At 39.6% G+C, this 20354-nt stretch overlaps 1 protein-coding gene across 3 annotated transcripts in view; it reads left to right on the forward strand.

Moving 5' to 3' along the window:
- Positions 1-20354, forward strand: part of DDX46 (DEAD-box helicase 46) — a 62529-nt gene that overhangs the window by 24406 nt on the left and 17769 nt on the right. For all 3 annotated transcript variants that reach the window (XR_010942112.1, XM_067731786.1, XM_067731787.1), the window contains exons 14-16: positions 8759-8923; positions 9987-10149; positions 19522-19715. Coding sequence is in view for 2 of the 3 variants with exons in the window: in XM_067731786.1 (XP_067587887.1) it covers positions 8759-8923; positions 9987-10149; positions 19522-19715 (522 nt within the window). In the remaining variant the exon portion in view is untranslated. The remainder of the gene's footprint in view (positions 1-8758; positions 8924-9986; positions 10150-19521; positions 19716-20354) is intronic.

Below are 20354 nucleotides of genomic sequence, written 5' to 3' on the forward strand. Positions count from 1 at the left end.
ACTCTAGGTCCGTCCACCTCATTACAAATAGCTCAATTTCATTTCTTTTTATGGCTGAGTAATATTCCATTGTATATATGTGCCACATCTTCTTTATCCATTCATCCGATGATGGACGCTTAGGTTGTTTCCATCTTCTGGCTATTGTAAATAGAGCTGCAATGAACATTTTGGTACATGACTCTTTTTGAATTATGTTTTTCTCAGGGTATATGCACAGTAGTGGGATTGCTGGGTCATATGGTAGTTCTATTTGTAGTTTTTTAAGGAACCTCCATACTGTTCTCCATAGTGGCTGTACCAATTCACATTCCCACCAGCAGTGCAAGAGTGTTCTCTTTTCTCCACACCCTGTCCAGCATTTATTGTTTCTAGATTTTTTGATGATGGCCATTCTGGCTGGTGTGAGATGATATCTCATTGTAGGTTTGATTTGCATTTCTCTAATGATTAATGATGTTGAGCATTTCTTCATGTGTTTGTTGGCAGTCTGTATATCTTCTTTGGAGAAATGTCTGTTTAGGTCTTCTGCCCATTTTTGGATTGGGTTGTTTGTTTTTTTGTTATTGAGCTGCATGAGCTGCTTGTAAATTTTGGAGATTAATCCTTTGTCAGTTGCTTCATTTGCAAATATTTTCTCCCATTCTGAGGGTTGTCTTTTGGTCTTGTTTATGGTTTCCTTTGCTGTGCAAAAGCTTTGAAGTTTCATTAGGTCCCATTTGTTTATTTTTGTTTTTATTTGCATTTCTCTAGGAGGTGGGTCAAAAAGGATCTTGCTGTGATTTATGTCATAGAGTGTTCTGCCTATGTTTTCCTCTAAGAGTTTGATAGTTTCTGGCCTTACATTTAGGTCTTTAATCCACTTTGAGCTTATTTTTGTGTATGGTGTTAGGGAGTGTTCTAATCTCATACTTTTACATGTACCTGTCCAGTTTTCCCAGCACCACTTATTGAAGACGCTGTCCTTTTGCCACTGTACATTCCTGCCTCCTTTATCAAAGATAAGGTGACCATATGTGCCTGGGTTTATCTCTGGGCTTTCTATCCTGTTCCATTTATCTATCTTTCTGTTTTTGTGCCAGTACCATACTGTCTTGATTACTTCAGCTTTGTAGTATAGTCTGAAGTCAGGGAGCCTGATACCCCCAACTCCGTTCATTTTTTGTTCTCAAGATTGCTTTGGCTATTCCGGGTCTTTTGTGTTTCCATACAAATTGTGAAATTTTTTGTTCTAGTTCTGTGAAAAATGCCAGTGGTAGTTTGATAGGGATTGCATTGAATCTGTAGATTGCTTTGGGTAGTAGAGTCATTTTCACAATGTTGATTCTTCCTATCCAAGAACATGGTATATCTCTCCATCTATTTGTATCATCTTTAATTTCTTTCATCAGTGTCTTATAATTTTCTGCATACAGGTCTTTTGTCTCCTTAAGTAGGTTTATTCCTAGATATTTTATTATTTTTGTTGCAATGTAAATGGAAGTGTTTTCTTGATTTCACTTTCAGATTTTTCATCATCAGTGTATAGGAATGCCAGAGATTTCTGTGCATTAATTTTGTATCCTGCTACTTTACCAAATTCATTGATTAGCTCTAGTAGTTTTCTGGTAGCATCTTTAGGATTCTCTATGTATAGTATCATGTCATCTGCAAACAGTGACAGCTTTACTTCTTCTTTTCTGATTTGGATTCCTTTTATTTCCTTTTCTTGTCTGATTGCTGTGGCTAAAACTTCCAAAACTATGTTGAATAAGAGTGGTGAGAGTGGGTAACCTTGTCTTGTTCCTGATCTTAGTGGAAATGCTTTCACTGTTTCACCATTGAGGATGATGTTGGCTGTGGGTTTGTCATATATGACCTTTATTATGTTGAGGAAAGTTCCCTCTATGCCTACTTTCTGCAGGGTTTTTATCATAAATTGGTGTTGAATTTTGTTGAAAGCTTTCTCTGCATCTATTGAGATGACCATATGGTTTTTCTCCTTCAATTTGTTAATATGGTGTATCACATTGATTGATTTGCGTATACTGAAGAATCCTTGCATTCCTGGAATATACCCCACCTCATCATGGTGTATGATGCTGTTGGATTCTGTTTGCTAGTATTTTGTTGAGGATTTTTGCATCTGTGTTCATCAGTGATATTGGCCTGTAGTTTTCTTTCTTTGTGACATCATTCTCTGGTTTTGGTATCAGGGTGATGGTGGCCTCGTAGAATGAGTTTGGGAGTGTTCCTCCCTCTGCTCTATTTTGGAAGAGTTTGAGAAGGACAGGTGTTAGCTCTTCTCTAAATGTTTGATAGAATTCGCCTGTGAAGCCATCTGGTCCTGGGCTTTTCTTTGTTGGAAGATTTTTAATCACAGTTTCAATTTCAGTGCTTGTGATTGGTCTGTTCATATTTTCTATTTCTTCCTGATTCAGTCTTGGCAGGTTGTGCATTTCTAAGAATTTGTCCATTTCTTCCAGGTTGTCCATTTTATTGGCATAGAGTTGCTTGTAGTAATCTCTCATGATCTTTTTTATTTCTGCAGTGTCAGTTGTTACTTCTTTTTCATTTCTAATTCTATTGATTTGAGTCTTCTCCCTTTTTTTCTTGATGAGTCTGGCTAATGGTTTATCAATTTTGTTTATCTTCTCAAAGAACCAGCTTTTAGTTTTATTGATCTTTGCTATCATTTCCTTCATTTCTTTTTCATTTCTTTCTGATCTGATCTTTATGATTTCTTTCCTTCTGCTAACTTTGGGGTTTTTTTGTTCTTCTTTCTCTAATTGCTTTAGGTGCAAGGTTAGGTTGTTTATTCGAGATGTTTCCTGTTTCTTAAGGTAGGATTGTATTGCTCTAAACTTCCCTCTTAGAACTGCTTTTGCTGCATCCCATAGATTTTGGGTCGTCGTGTCTCCATTGTCATTTGTTTCTAGGTATTTTTTGATTTCCTCTTTGATTTCTTCAGTGATCACTTCGTTACTAAGTAGTGTATTGTTTAGCCTCCGTGTGTTTGTATATTTTACAGATCTTTTTCTGTAATTGATATCTAGTCTCACAGCATTGTGGTCGGAAAAGATACTTGATACAATTTCAGTTTTCTTAAATTTACCAAGGCTTGATTTGTGACCCAAGATATGATATATCCTGGAGAATGTTCCATGAGCACTTGAGAAAAATGTGTATTCTGTTGTGTTTGGATGGAATGTCCTATAAATATCAATTGAGTCCATCTTGTTTAACGTATCATTTAAAGCTTGTGTTTCCTTATTTATTTTCATTTTGGATGATCTGTCCATTGGTGAAAGTGGGGTGTTAAAGTCCCCGACTATGACTGTGTTACTGTCGATTTCCCCTTTTATGGCTGTTAGCATTTGCTTTATGTATTGAGGTGCTCCTGTGTTGGGTGCATAAATATTTACAATTGTTATATCTTCTTCTTGGATCGATCCCTTGATCATTATGTAGTGTCCTTCTTTGTCTCTTCTAATAGTCTTTATTTTAAAGTCTATTTTGTTTGATATGAGAATTGCTACTCCAGCTTTCTTTTGATTTCCATTTGCATGGAATATCTTTTTCCATCCCCTCACTTTCAATCTGTATGTGTCTCTAGGTCTGAAGTGGGTCTCTTGTAGACAGCATATATATGGGTCTTGTTTTTGTATCCTTTCAGCCAGTCTGTATCTTTTGGTGGGAGCATTAATCCATTTACATTTAAGGTAATTATTGATATGTATGTTCCTATTCCCATTTTCTTAATTGTTTTGGGTTTGGTATTGTAGGTCTTTTCCTTCTCTTGTGTTTCTTGCCTAGAGAAGGTCCTTTAGCGTTTGTTGTAAAGCTGGTTTTATGGTGCTGAACTCTCTCAGCTTTTGCTTGTCTGTAAAGGTTTTAATTTCTCCATCAAATCTGAATGAGATTCTTGCTGGGTAGAGTAATCTTGGTTGTATGTTTTCCTCCTTCATCACTTTAAATATGTCCTGCCAGTCCCTTCTGGCTTGCAGAGTTTCTGCTGAAAAATCAGCTGTTAACCTTATGGGGATTCCCTTGTGTGTTATTTGTTGTTTTTCCCTTGCTACTTTTAACATGTTTTCTTTGTATTTAATTTTTGACAGTTTGATTAATATGTGTCTTGGCGTGTTTCTCCTTGGATTTACCCTGTATGGGACTCTCTGTGCTTACTGGACTTGATTAACTATTTCCTTTCCCATATTAGGGAAGTTTTCGACTATAATCTCTTCAAATATTTTCTCAGTCCCTTTCTTTTTCTATTCTTCTTCTGGAGCCCCTATGATTCGAATGTTGGTGCGTTTAATGTTGTCCCAGAGGTCTCTGAGACTGCCCTCAGTTCTTTTCATTCATTTTTCTTCATTCTGCTCTGCAGTAGTTATTTCCACTATTTTATCTTCCAGGTCACTTATCCTTTCTTCTGCCTCAGTTATTCTGCTATTGATCCCTTCTAGAGTATTTTTAATTTCATTTATTGTGTTGTTCATCGTTGCTTGTTTCATCTTTAGTTCTTCTAAGTCCTTGTTAAATCTTTCTTTCATTTTCTCTTTTCTGTTTCCACGATTTTGGATCATCTTTACTATCATTATTCTGAAATGTTTTTCAGGTAGACTGCCTATTTCCTCTTCATTTGTTAGGTCTGGTGGGTTTTTATCTTGCTCCTTCATCTGCTGTGTGTTTTTCTGTCTTCTCATTTTGCTTATTTTACTGTGTTTGGGGTCTCCTGTTTGCAGGCTGCAGGTTCGTAGTTCCCGTTGTTTTTGGTGTCTGTCCCCAGTGGCTAAAGATGGTTCAGTGGGCTGTGTAGGCTTCCTGGTGGAGGGGACTGGTGCCTGTGTTCTGGTGGATGAGGCTGGATCTTGTCTTTCTGTTGGGCAGCTCCATGTCTGGTGGTGTGTTTTGGGGTGTCTGTGGACTTACTATGATTTTAGGCAGCCTCTCTGCTAATGGGTGGGGGTTGTGTTCCTGTCTTGCTAGTTGTTTGGCATAGGGTGTCCAGCACTGTAGCTTGCTGGTCGTTGAGTGAAGCTGGGTGTTGGTGTTGAGATGCAGATCCCTGGGAGGTTTTTGCCGTTTGATATTACATGGAGCTGGGAGGTCTCTTGTGGACCAGTGTCCTGAAGTTGGCTGTCCCACCTCAGAGGCACAGCACTGAATTCTGGCTGCAGCACCAAGAGCCTTTCATCCACACGACTCAGAATAAAAGGGAGAAAAAGTAGAAAGAAAGGAAGGGAGGGAGGGAGGGAGGAAGGAAAAGAAAAGATAAAATAAAAAAGTAAGATAAAATAAAAGTTATTAAAATAAAAAATAATTATTAAGAAAAAAAGTTTTTTAAAAGTAAAAAAAAAACAAACGGACGGATAGAACCCTAGGACAAATGGTGAAAGCAAAGCTATATAGACAAAATCTCACACAGAAGTATACACACTCACAAAAAGAGGAAAAGGGGAAAAAATAATAAATCTTGCTCTCAAAGTCCACCTCAATTTGGGATGATTCCTTGTCTATTCAGGTATTCCACAGATGCAGGGTATATCAAGTTGATTGTGGAGATTTAATCCGCTGCTCCTAAGGCAGCTGGGAGACATTCCCTTTCTCTTCTTTGTTTGCACAGCTCCTGGGGGGCTCACCTTTGGATTTGGCCCCGCCTCTGCATGTAGGGTGGAGTGCGTCTGTTCTTCGCTCAGACAGGATGGGGTTAAAGGAGCGGCTGATCTGGGGGCTCTGGCTTACTCAGGCCGGGGGGAGGGAGGGGTACGGAATGCGGGGCAAGCCTGCGGCAGCAGAGGCCAACATAACATTGCAGCAGTGTGAGGCGCGCCGTGCGTTCTCCTGGGGAAGTTGTCCCTGGATCCCGGGACCCTGGCAGTGGCGGGCTGCACAGGCTCCCCGGAAGGGAGGTGTGGATAGTGACCTGTGCTCGCACACAGGCTTCTTGGTGGCGGCAGCAACAGCCTTAGCGTCTCATGCCCGTCTCTGGGGTCCGTGCTGTTAGCCGCGAGTCGCGCCTGTCTCTGGAGCTCCTTTAAGTGGCGCTCTTAATCCCCCCTCCTCGCGCACCGGGAAACAAAGAGGGAAGAAAAGTCTCTTGCCTCTTCGGCAGGTCCAGACTTTTCCCCGGACTCCGTCCCGGCTAGCCGTGGCGCACTAGCCCCTTCAGGCTGTGTTCACGCCGCTAGTCCTCTCCCTGCAGTCCTCTCCCTATGCTCCGACCGAAGCCCGAGCCTCAGCTCCCAGCCTTGCCCGCCCCGGCGGGTGAGCAGACTAGCCTCTCGGGCTAGTGAGTGCCGGTCTGCAGCGATCCTCTGTGCGGGAATCTCTCCGCTTTGCCCTCCGCACCCCTGTGGCTGCACTCTCCTCCATGGCCCCGAAGCTTTCCCCCTTCGCCACCCGCAGTCTCTGCCCGTGAAGGGGCTTCCTAGCATGTGGAAACCTTTCCTTCTTCACAGGTCCCTCCCACTGGTGCAGGTCCCGTCCCTATTTTTTTGTCTCTATTTATTCTTTTGCCCTACCCAGGTACGTGGGGAGTTTCTTGCCTTTTGGGAGGTCTGAGGTCTTCTGCCAGTGTTCAGTAGGTGTTCTGTAGGAGTTGTTCCACATGTAGATGTATTTCTGATGTATCTGTGGGGAGGAAGGTGATCTCCGTGTCTTACTCTTCCGCCATCTTCCCCACCCCTGTATGGTAATTTATGTTTAACTTTCTAAGAAACTGTCAAACTTTTCCATAGTAGCTATTCCATTTTTTAGGCCAATATAATATTGATACAGAAATCAAACGTTATGTTACAGTTTTATGTACAATGATGCAAAACCCCTAAAAAAATATATTAAGGAACCAAATATAGCAATGTTTAAAATAGATCATTAGTCATATCGAAGTTAGTATCCTTTGGATGTAAGGCTGGTTTAACATTAGAAAAATCAAGTAATGTAGTCCACCCTGTTACCAGAATAGAGGGAAAAACCATAGTATTATCTCAAAAAATGTAGAAAAGCATTTGATAAAATTTCACTGATGGTTTAAAAATTCAGCACACTAGGACTAGTAGGGAGCTACCAGAATAAGCCTGTAGTAAACCTTACACCTAATGGTGCAACTTTGAAGCTTTTAACATAAGAAAGAAAATTAGGTAGTGAACATTCACTCAACACTTTGCTGGAGGTCCTAGCACAGTAAGCAAGAAAAAGGTATAATATTTAGAAAGGAAGAAACAAGTGTTATCTGCAGATGATATGACTATCTTTGTAGAAGACTCAAAATAATCTACAGATAAATTTTTAGAATTGATAAAGAGAATAGTAAAATTTCTGGACACAAAGTCAGTAAAGAAAGGTCATTTGCAGTTCTTTTCCCAGTAAGTTAGAAAATGTACTTTAGAAATCATGTAAGTTACAAAAGCTTGAAAAAATAAACTTGACAAAGATGTGTAATATGTATCTGGAGAAAACTGTGCAACTTTACTGGAAAACATTAAAGAGAGCTTAACTCTGAAATTTATGTAAAGACCAAGTGGTAAAGAGCAATCCTCCTGAAGAAGAGAAACAGGATAGGGTATAAGAGAAGCCACTTGTTGAAAGTCTAGTTCATTCCCATTTTAGGATTTAGTTTTCTTGGGTCTGCTAAGTCAGGTACCACTTAATCAAAATGTTGTTGCTATCGTGTCCTGTCTTATTTTCTTGGTCTTTGTTGGTTTGTGTAATTTTTTAAAACAATCCCTGTATTGTTACATTTTACAGCGTTTTTCAAGGGAAGAGAAGTAAGTGTGTGCTGTCAACACTGAAACATTTTTAACTGAAAATACTGGCATAAGTTTTAAAGCCATCAATTTGGCTGCAGGGTAGAGAATAGATTTCAGATTGGACAGGAGTAAAGGCAGGAAAACCTGGTAGGAGACAATTGAAATAATCCAGATGAGAGATGGTTGAGGTTTGGACCAGGAGCCCAGCATTTCCACATGCCTTGGGTACGGCAGCCCCTTTCACAGATATCACATCATCATTGATTGGAGTAGAAATGTGGTCCTGTGTATTCCTGGCAAGACCTTTACCCTTTCCAGTTTCCAACCACTCACCCCTGTCTCTCTTGAAACCATCAGTAATAATTTTATTCATTATGTCTTTTTTTCCTTGTTTATGCCATAAGAATCCTAGAACTCCCTGATTCCTCCAGGGCTCTTTAGACACTGAGGTAGTTAATTGGTACCTGTATCCCACTCCCTCAACAGTGTGTCCACCATCATTGTTCTTTTTTTTCCTGTAGCTCTTATCACCATTTGTAACATAATATATTTGTTTGTCCATCCTCATTAGAATATAAGCTCTATTAAGACAAGTTTTTCTCTATTTTTATTGCATATTCCAAGCACTTAGAACAATGCCTGGCACATAATGGTTGCTCAGTAAAAATGTGTTGAATAATTGGAGGAAAACAGAAAAATCAGTGAGGAATAGTTGCATTGTAGGTTTAGTTTGAAGATCAAGACTACTGAATTTGTTGATGGATTGGGTGTGGGATGAGTAAGAGAGAGAGTAGTTACGGATGGCTCCTAGATTTTTGGCATAAACCAAAATGACTAGAGTTGCCATATCTTGAGAGGGGGAAACTATAAGAGGAGCAAATTTTAGGGTAAAATCAATTATAATATTCTAAGGTAACACATTTAAAAGTCACTGAATAGATGTTCTCAAAAGTTCCTTCTACTTGGTTTTACCATCCTACAGTTTTTGGAGACTACACTCACCATGCTTATTTGTAATGTTTTCTCAGGTCATGCGCATTGTGGATAATGTTCGTCCTGACCGACAGACAGTTATGTTTTCAGCTACTTTCCCCAGAGCTATGGAGGCCTTGGCTCGCAGAATCCTGAGTAAACCCATTGAAGTGCAGGTTGGAGGCAGAAGTGTGGTTTGCTCAGATGTGGAGCAACAAGTGGTGCGTACAGTCCTTAGGAAACCCCCAGTTCCCTGTATGTTTAGGCACTGTGTCATCCTTTTGGGATCGTTGTCATGTAGGCAGATAATTTCTAAAATTAAATAGTACGTATCAACTGCAGCCTTTAACATTTTACGAAATATATATATATATATTTTAAATTTTATTTATTCATTTATTTCTGCATTGGGTCTTCATTGCTGCATGCAGGCTTTCTCTAGTTGTGGTGAGTGGGGGCTACTCTTTGTTGCGGTGCATGGGCTTCTCATTGTGGTGGTTTCTCTCGTGGAGCACGGGCTCTAGGCGTGCGGGCTTCAGTAGTTGTGGCTCACGTGCTCTAGTGCGCAGGCTCAGTAGTTGTGGTACATGGGCTTAGTTGCTCCACAGCATGTGGGATCTTTCTGGACCAGGGCTCAAACCCGTGTCCGCTGCATTGGCAGACAGATGCTTAACCACTGTGCCACCAGGAAAGCCCTACCAAGTATAGTTGAATTTGCTCTTCCATGGAACTGTCTGTTTAAATGCTCTTTTAGTTTTTTTCACCAGAAGTGGTAGGCTGGTGATAAAATGTCACATACCTATGTTATTCTTTGGTTAATAGGATGTGAAGTTAAGAGTCAGAGAGAGGGGCTTACCTGGTGGCACAGTGGTTGAGAGTCCGCCTGCCAGTGCAGGGGACGCGGGTTCGTGCCCCGGTCTGGGAAGATCCCACATGCTGCGGAGCGGCTGGGCCCGTGAGCCATGGCCGCTGAGCCTGCGCGTCCGGAGCCTGTGCTCCGCAACGGGAGAGGCCACAACAATGAGAGACCCACGTACCGCAAAAATTAAAAAAAAGAGAGAGAGAACAGATGATCATCTGTCCACATTTGTAAGCCTCTTAGTCTCTGAAAGTTACAATTTTTTTTTTGGTCTTAGTGGTTTATCAATTAAAATCAACATTTTCCTACCCCTTCCTAAAGTTATAGGAAGATGTTTATTTATTTGCCACAAATAAAATGAATATTTTTGTTCATGAAATGTATTTGGGTTTTTACTCCATTAACTTGGTACAATGTGTTTTCAGATTGTAATCGAAGAAGAAAAGAAATTCTTGAAGCTACTTGAACTTCTAGGCCATTATCAAGAATCAGGATCTGTCATTATATTTGTGGATAAGCAGGAACATGCTGATGGTCTTCTGAAAGATTTAATGAGAGCTTCTTACCCTTGCATGTCTCTTCATGGAGGTAACGTTTAATGAAGTCTCTGTTAAGTACTTAACTTAGCCAAGCACTGTGCTGTGTATTTCCTTTGTCTCTAATTTAGCAGTAAATTTTATGTCATCCATGTCATTCTTCATTCACAACAGTTCTGTGGGGGTGGGTAAGCATTATTTTATTTCATCTTAGCGATAAAGAAAATAAGACAACAACATATTGGTTTGATCAAATTCCATAACCATTAATCAGCTAAGGAGGAATTGAACTTAAATTTTTTTTTTCAGCCCAAACCCCCAATATTTATTTACAAGTTATTTATATGTACAGCTAATGTAATACGCTCTTTATAAACATTAACACACAAATAAGAAATTAAAAAACACAAAAATTAGAAATATTCTAGTATTTTCTTCCCACTCCCCCAACGTATCATATCACACCCACCCTATGTTACCTCTCCCCCCCACCCCCTCACCCTGCACCATCACTTTGGAGCCCCTGCTGTAATCAAAGGGAGCCTTTGGAGTTTCTGAAACAGAGGAGGGGCATGGTCTCTGATGACTTTCCCAAATCCGCAAACTAAAAGCAGACTGAGACATCAAAGAACTGCAATTGCCTTAGAGAGCTTTCCACGTGCCAGGAAATGCCTCAGTGCTTTAGTATAACTCATTTAATCCCCAAAGCAACCCTACGCTGTACGTACCATTATTGTCTTTTAAGATATTTTTATTTTAAGATGGAACTGAGGCATAGTGAGGTTAAGAAACTTTGCCAGGATGACACAGAAAATGGTGGAGCCAGAACTGGAACCCAGCCTGGGTGGGTCCACACTCCATGAGCTTAACTGCTACTGGAGGGAGATAAGGGGGCTCCCTTGGTCAAGCCCCTCACCAATCACTGCTGTCATGAGAATCCCAGGTACTGTGTGAGGAGGCAGCAGGAAATCACTAATCACCGGGGTACCTCTCACTCGGTTGTCTAGGCAAGGTCGGCTTATCTGCAGTCTCCAGAGGCCAACTCAGCTGGTCACGCAGGCGCAGATCGATAGGCTTGGTTTCTATGCACTTAAAATTTTTGATTTATGTTCTGTTCTTTCCATTGTACCATGCTACCTAGAGGTTTTTATTATGATTCACATTAGAGCTTTAATTAATTTCTGTGTAATATCGCCATTGTTATATATATGTGGGACTTAGAACACTAAACATATGGAACAGAGACAGTTTGAATTAAACTCACTAACCAAGTGTTCTGGCAATATGGCTTTGTGACAAACCACCCCCAAATTTAGTGGCAACAGTCTTTTTTTTTTTCTTTTTTAATGAATCTGCAATTTGTGTAGTTCTTAGCACATAACTAGTCTCTCTTTCATGCTCTGTCTACTCGGATGGCTCAGTTGGGGTTGGGGATCCATTTCCAATTTGCCTTACTTAGGCAGCTGACAAGTTGGTATTGGCTCTTGACTGAGAGCTCAGTCAGGCTGTTGGCCAGGAGTCCTGACTCTTTCCCTTGTGAGCCTCTCTGTGAGGCTGCTTGGCCAGAAGGCAAGAACCAGAAGCTGCCAAGACAGTTAAGGAGGATACTGGGAAGTGGTAGAAATTTTATTTCCACCATATTCTATAGGTCAGAATAGTCACTAGACTGGCCCACGTTCAAGGGAATGGAGTCATAGACTCCACTGCCTTATGGGAAAATGTCATTCGATATGCAGAAGAGTATGTGGGATAGGACATGCTTTTGCTGCCGTCTTTGGAAAATACAATCTACCACATAAGGCTTCATGTGGAATGCAATTAAAAGGGCTTTGAGGATATGTATTTGGTTAACTTTTAATATTTGAAAATGACTCGTTGCGTTTTCCTTTTCTTTATTTATTTTTAAAGTTGTGAGTTACATGGTTTGAAAAATAAATATATTTATTTATTTTTGGCTGTGTTGGGTCTTCGTTGCTGAGTGCAGGCTTTCTCCAGTTGCGGCGAGTGGGGGCTATGTACGCTTCGTTGTGGTGCACGGGCTTCTCATTGCAGTGGCTTCTCTTGTTGCGAAGCACGGGCTCTACGCGCCCGGGCTTCAGTAGTTGTGGCACGTGGACTCAGCAGTTGTGGCTCGCGGGCTCTAGAGCGCAGGCTCAGTAGTTGTGGTGCATGGGCTTAGTTGCTCCGCAGCATGAAATTATGTAGGGCTTTTTTTTTTTTTTTTTTTGCGGTACGCGGGCCTCTCACTGTTGTGGCCTCTCCCGTTGCGGAGCACAGGCTCTGGACGCGCAGGCTCAGCAGCCATGGCTCACAGGCCTAGCTTCTCCGTGGCATGTGGAATCTTCCCCGACCGGGGCATGAACCCGTGTCCCCTGCATCGGCAGGCGGACTCTCAACCACTGCGCCACCAGGGAAGCCCTATGTAGGGCTTTTGAAGAATTTTTTTTTTTAAAGGTATAACCATGAAATTCCTAATGTGCACATGTAATTAATGTGCATTTCATGCATAATACATAGTATAATGGCATTAGTTGTGAGAAGTGGGTGTTAGTATGTCTGAAATGCATACAATTGTGTGCCCCTTTAGAAGAAAGAAGAATACAAACTACAAAACATTTAGTCCATTCTTCCTGCTAGGATTATTGCAACTGCAAGATGCTGCTGACTCTGGTTTGTGACCAAATGACAGAAAATCCTGGACTTGTTCATTTGTAAGATGGAGATTGTGGTATTTCTGTTCTTCTAAGATTGATCTCCATAAAGGGGCAGTCAGGCTGATTTGCAGAACCTATCGCTTAATTGAATAATAGCTGTTTATTCCTGCTTACTCTTCGGAATAGTGAGAAGGAAGCTCAGAGACACTCTGAGTGCTGCCACTTCTTCAGAGCCATCTGTAGTTCTCTAGTCTTCAGGTCTAGTGAAGGGATAAAGGGAGGCAGGAGGTTGGAGAGTGGCTGATGTGTTCTGCCCACTCCTGGTTTTCTTAACCTGAGACAATTTTCTCAGTTCAACAATCAGAGCATTCCATGGTTGCTTGACTTTTTTTGTTAGAGCACAAAGGCCGGGTAATTGTAGTTTATGAACAAAATATGTGGAGAGCATATTGTTCTTAATACTCTATTTTTTATTTATCACATACCTGCATTCCTCTAAACTTTCCTCTAAACTGGGTTAAAAAATGAAAGAAGAAATCTGAAAATACTGTCATTAAACCATGGCTATAATTTCTATTCTGTCAGTCATCCATTTCTTCATTTTTGCACTAATAATGAATAATTTTAAAATTCCTTAAAGATGCAACCTGCATTTAATATAGTAAATATTGCTGAAATTAGGAAAGTAGCACAATGGTTTCTACTTTCAGGTGTTTATGATATATGAAAACAGAGACATTTTAAAATAGGGCAAAATGCTTCAATGAGACTTTTGACATGTACTATTTTTTTTTTTTTAAATAATGTTACTCTCTTGCCTAATTTTATTTATTTATTTTGCGGTACGCGGGCCTCTCACTGTTGTGGCCTCTCCCGTTGCGGAGCACAGGCTTCGGATGCGCAGGCCCAGCGGCCATGGCTCACAGGCCCAGCCGCTCCGCGGCATGTGGGATCTTCCTGGACCGGGGCACGAACCCGTGTCCCCTGCATCGGCAGGCGGACTCTCAACCCCTGTGCCACCAGGGAAGCCCTGATGTGTACTATTAATATCAGTTACTTTTCCTTTTGGTTCTCTGCAAGTAACAGAAAATATGAACTCAGCTGCCATAAATCATGAGGAATATTTATTAGTTTATAAAACATGAAATCCCATGGCAGAATGATTCCAGGGGACTTCCCTGGCGGTCCAGTGGTTAAAACTCTGCGGTTCCACTGCAGGGGGCCTGGGTTCTATCCCTGGTTGGGGAACTAAGAGGCCACATGCTGCAAGGTGTGGCCAAAGAAGAAAAAAACAGAAAATGATTCCAGAATTGCTTCACTCTGCAGTAGCTCAGTGTTACCATATTGTAGTTTCTATACTGCCATCTTGAGCATAATAACTTAGTTATTAAGCTAAGCTTTCTTTATGGCAGCAAAAAGCCTTCTGCAGGCTCAGTCATCACTTCCAGATTTGACAGCTTCCAGAGGAGGAAGACTATTTTCCATATATCTATGGCTTTTTTTCCCCCTCATTTTTACTACCAAAATTTCAAACACAGAAAATGTGAGAAAACTATATCATTAACACCCTTGAATATCTAATACTAGATTCTACAATTAGCATTTTGTTATATTTATGTCACATCTTTAGCCATCTGTCCTTTTACCCACTCCTCAATTTTTCTTAGTTTTTTTAAAAAATAAATTTCTTTTTATTTATTTATAATTTTTGTCTGTGTTGGGTCTTCGTTGCTGTGTGTGGGCTTTCTCTAGTTGTGGTGAGCGGGGGCTACTCTTTGTTGTGGTGCGCGGGCTTCTCATTGCGGTGGCTTCTCTTGTTGTGGAGCACAGGCTCTTGGCGCGCAGCCTTCAGTAATTGTGGCTTGCAGGCTCTAGAGCGCAGGCTCAGTAGTTGTGGTGCACGGGCTTAGTTGCTCCGTGGCATGTGGGATCTTCCCAGACCAGGGCTGGAAACCGTGTCCCCTGCATTGGCAGGGGGATTCTTAACCACTGCGCCACCAGGGAAGCCCTTTCTTAGTTTTTTGATACATTTCAGAATATGTTGCAGCATCAGCACATTTTACTTCAGTGTGCACATGATTAACACTAGTTCAAAATTTTTTTAAATAAAACATCTGTAAGTAAACTATAGTGAAATGTACAGATCCTGAGTGTGCCATTTGATGAGTTTTGACAAATGTAAGTTGTGAAACCCAAACCTCTGTTAAGATATAACCTCAGAAATTTCCCTCAGTCCCTGCCACCACTTTTTACATTTTTTTCCCAACTTTACCTGTTTTAGAATTCCAGATAAATGGAACCATACATTATGGACGGTTTTGTGTCAGGTATCTTTGACTCTGCATATATTTTTGAATTTTCATCCATGTTGGATATAACAGCTCTTCCCTTTTATTGCTGAGTAATACTCCAGTGTATAAGTATATCATAGTTTTTTTAGTCATTTCTGTTGGTCACCTGGGCTACTTCCAGCTTTTTGGCTGTTTTAACCATCCCAAAGGATTCACCATAATCAGGATACAGAATACTTCCCTCACCCCCCAAGACTCCCTTGTCCTATCCCTATGCAGAGTAACTCTAAGGTTCTCTTTCCTCTTGTACATAGCCCCTGGAAACCACTGATGTGCTCTTATAAGAATGTTTATAAATGCAGTCATACATTATACAGCTTTTTGCAGTTGGCTTTTTTTTTCACTCAGCATGATGGCTTTGAGATTCATTCAAGTTGTTGCATTGTTCATTTCTTTTTATTATCTAATAGTATGTTTTGTGTGAATGTACTACTGTTTGTGTATTTATCTGTTGAAGGACATTTGGGTTGTTTCCAGTTTTAGACAATTATGAATAGAGCTGCTATTAAATATGTAAGTCCAGATTTTTGTGTGAACATTTCATTTCTCAAGGGTAGATAACCAGGAATGGGATAGCTGGGTCATATGGTAAGTTGATTTAGATATGATTTTCTTTGTATTCTCCTTCGGGTTTACCACCTTCTAGAATCTGTAAATTTATGTCTTGCATCTAATTTGGGAAATTCTTGACTGTTATTTCTTTTTTAAAAATAATTAATTAATTTGGTTGCACTGGGTCTTAGTTGCGGGAGGCAGGCTCCTTAGTTGTTGCATGCAAACTGTTAGTTGCTGCGGCATGCATGTGAGATCTAGTTCCCTTACCAGGGATTGAACCTGGGCCCCCTGCACTGGGAGTGTGGAGTCTTATCCACTCTGCCACCAGGGAAGTCCTTTGACTGTTATTTCTTGATTGATTGATTGATTGTTTTACTGGCCTATTCTCTCCTCTCTTTTTGGGACTCCAGTTGTGTGTATGTTCAGCCTTTTGATTCTGTCTCACGTATCACTGATGCTATGTTCAGTCTTTGTTTTACAATCTTTTTTCTTTCTAAGACTGAATAATTTCTTTGACTCTGTCTTAAGTTCACTGTGTGTTTTTGGCCATCTCTTATCTGCTAATAATAAGCCCATTCAGTGAATTTTTTAATTCAATTTTTTTTTTAGTTCTAGAATTTCCTGTGGGCTCTCTTTTATATTTTACTGATTCTCTAATTCAGTTTCCTAGCCATTCATTATAAGCATTTAAAAGTTTTTTTCCTTGATCACAATTACAATAGTTGCTTTAAAATCTTTGACTGTTAATTATAATGTTTTGGTCATCTGAAGTCAGTTTCTATTATCTTTTCTTTTGATTTTGTTTTATAGTTTTCTGTTTCTTTGTATGTCTAGTAATTTTGGTTTGTATACTGGCCTTTGTGAATGATACCTTGTAGAGTCTGAATTCTCTTATGTTTTATTTAAGGTTTTTTTTTTTTTTTTTTAAATAGGGTATTAACTTGGCTGAATCCATATTTGAAACTGTCTTTCTTGTTGGGCAACCTCTGAAATATCTAATAATTTCTTTCAGCCAGAGCTGGGCTACTTGGATTCTGCCCCATGTATGGTTTAGGTGTCAGATATTTGGGCAGTGTTTTTTTTGTTTTTAATTTTATTCCTTCCTCCCTCCCTCCCTTCCTCGTTTCTGCACCCGGGCTTTCTCTAGTTGCAGTGAGTGGGGGCTTTGTTGCGGTGTGGTGGCTTCTTTCGTTGCGGAGCATGGGCTCTAGACGCGTGAGCTTCAGTACTTGCGGCATGTGGGCTCAGTAGTTGTGGTGCGTGGGCCCTAGGGTTCATGGGCTTCAGTAGTTGTGGTGCATGGGCTTAGTTGCTCCACGGCATGTGGGATCTTCCCGGACCCAGGCTCGAACCCATGTCCCCTACATTGGCAGGCAGATTCTTAACCACTGCGCCACCAGGGAAGTCCTTGGACAGTGTTTTTATGCACTGTTGGATGTGCCTGCTCTGTTGTTCTTTCTGGGATTTATCCACTCTTTTCTGGTCCTGAGTTTATCCTGAATGCTTTCTTCTTGTTTCTTCTTGTCAGTAAGACTGTTTCTATTCACGTTTTGACTTCCCTACCTGGGCTGCTCAGGGCCTGCTCCCAAACAGAAAGTTTAAAATAAAGAAGTAAAATCCTGTAAACTCAACCAGTGTCATTGCATTCTTCCAGGTGTCAACTCCCTTCCAGTTTCTGCCTTCTTTTAGTCACTCTCTGGTGCCTTCAGGTAGTTAGTTCTTTATATTTTGTCCAGAATTCATAGTTGTTACCCACAGGAGGGTTAGTCTATAAGATTTTCCCCTACCTTGATGTAAATGTGTATTTTTTTATATATATAAGGAAATTTTACCCCATAATCCCCTGTCTGTACTTCTTTTATATTTTTGGTCAGAATTGCTTCACATGTTTATGCCTAATTCATTCAAAGACAAGGGAATGACAAATAGTTCTTAATGTATTATCCTTGCACCCCTGAGGTTTCTGAGATTTTCAGGGGTTTCATGAAGTCAAAAATATTTCCATAATAACCCCACCAAGTTATTTGCCTTTTTCACTTTCATTCTTTCATCAGTGTATACGTAGTATAGCTTTCTAGAGGTTGCACAGCGTGTTAAATTGCAACAGATTGAATGCAGAAGATATGAGACTCCAACTATCTTCTATTAAGCCAGACATCAAAGAGATTTGCAAAAATGTGAAGCGCCTTATTTTTATTGTTTTGGAAAAGTTACTTTTCACAAAAATATATTTTTTTAGCATGTAATTGTTTTATTATTTTTAAATAAGTTAATAAATATTTAAAATTTTCCTCAGTTCTAGTTTCTAATACATTAAATATTGATAGAGATGACCTAGATAAACTAAAGCTCTCTGGGTCTGGTTCTTATTAATTTTAAGAGTGCACAGACAACCTGAGCACAGAAAGTTTGAGAAGGGCTAGTTTGCACTAATCATTACTCACCTCCTAAGACTGAGAATTAGGCTCATCTCTGGTTTAATATATGTGACCATGTGTTGGGTGGATAACAAAATTGAGGTTATGTTAAAAAGGAAGAGGGTTAATGGTTGCTGCCATTAACTACTAACCCTACTGCACTTATGTGTCAGGATACCTCAGTCTACACTAAAAGTTGTGGTATTTTAAAATTATAAACGTAATGTGTATTGTTACTGATTCCACTAATTTTTCTTATGAGGTTTTTGGGTACAATGTTGGATCCTAGTTTCTTTGAGATAAGATCCAAATATTTTCCATAATTAAGTCTTTGAAGAGTACATTTAAAACTTTAGGTAATATAAATTAATATTGATAAATATTTAGATGCTAAATGTTCTGCATATGTTAAACACAGGTTTTATATGGAATGTTAGAATATCTCTTGCTGCAAAAATGAATTTCAAGGTTTGAGAATTTATCCCATTCCCTTCACTGATTACTAGAGATTCCCAGGTACCCCATCATAAAGTATATTTGTGGCCTGGACATTTTGTAAAAGAACATTTTGGTATTTTATGCTCTGCTTTGTCACTCATCCTGAGGCTCTTTGAGTAACAAATTTTAAAGAGAGATCCAGTTGGGTACTTTTTAAGCAGTGCACCATAAACTTTAGTGTGCATATGTAATCACCTGTGGATCTTGTTAAAATGCAGAATCTGACTCAGTAGTTTGGGGGTAGGATCTGAGATTCTCCATTTCTAACAAGCTCTCATGTGATGCTGCTCCTGGTCCCTGGGACAAAACTGTGAGGAGCAAGGCTCTAAATAACCTATGAGAGAATTAGAAAGATCTGAATCCTGCCAATATAGGCTGAATGTACCTGCCTTTTTCCCATTTGCCCCCATAAGAGATATAGGTTAGTGATTCTGAGGTTGGGCTTCTGGAGTGATAAGCCTTATATGTAAGAAAGGGGGCAAAACAGGGCAGATTTGGAATTCATAAATAGCAATAACTTTTCATCTTGCTATTAAATTTCCGTAGTCTTTTTTTTTTTAATTTTTTATTGAAATGTAGTTGATTTACAGTGTTGAGTTTCAGGTGCACAGCAAAATGATTCAGTTATACATTATATCTATTCTCTTTTAGATTCTTTTCAATTATAGGTTATTATAAGATGTTGAGTATAGTTTCCTATGCTATACTGTAGATCCTTGTTGATTATCTATTTTATATATAGTAGTGTGTATATTTTAATCCCAAACTCCTAATTTATCACTCCTCACCAACCCCCCGCCAAGTCTTTTACTTTCTATATGGTAGTTGTTGGACATGTGGTCAATATAAGTTGGATTTGTTCTTTACCCCGTGTTTAACTTCTTTGTCTGAATGTCAGAGGAAATGGAAAATGAATATGTGGTTTTACAACTCTTTAATTTACTTGCAGGCATTGATCAATATGACAGAGATAGCATCATAAATGATTTTAAGAATGGGACCTGCAAACTTCTTGTTGCTACGTCTGTTGCTGCCCGAGGCCTAGATGTGAAACATCTGATTCTTGTAGTAAATTATAGCTGCCCCAACCATTATGAGGATTATGTGCACAGAGCAGGACGGACTGGAAGAGCAGGCAACAAAGTAAAAATAATTGCTTTTAAAGTTGATTTCTATTATGTTAAAATACAAGTGTTTCTTTATGATTATAAAGAGATAATAGGAGTTATGGGGACATTCTGAAAATCCTTCATCATCAGAGTATGGGGAATAGTTGATGTTCATCATTTATATACATATATATGTCTTAAGTGCTGTTCTCTGTAGGCAGATAGTGTTAACCATTTGTGTCCCCAAAAGGTATTTTTCCCCACCTAAAAATTTCTGTATATACATACATGCATATAGTTCAAGATCTTTCATTGCTTTTTTTAAAATAAGGGATCATGAAATACACTCAGCCCACACCTATCACCCCTGTTCTCACCCCCCTATACACATGAATATTATTTGCTTTTTTGACTTATTTGTATTCTGTTAAGTATATAGTTCTAACTCTTTCTTTTTGAAGGCAGCACTGATGGAAGCACTGATGGTGATATATTTGATATTACAACCATGGACATTTCTACATACTGAAGCAATAATAATATTAATAGGTTATATTTATGGAGTATTTATTAAATGCCCCCCACTGTTCTGAGTGCTTTACATATATCATCTCATTTTATTCTCACAAATTCCCTTTGAGGTAGATAATAGTACCCCTTTTAACAGATGAGA

This window comes from Pseudorca crassidens, chromosome 3, assembly GCF_039906515.1.
Source record: "Pseudorca crassidens isolate mPseCra1 chromosome 3, mPseCra1.hap1, whole genome shotgun sequence".
NCBI lineage: Eukaryota > Metazoa > Chordata > Mammalia > Artiodactyla > Delphinidae > Pseudorca > Pseudorca crassidens.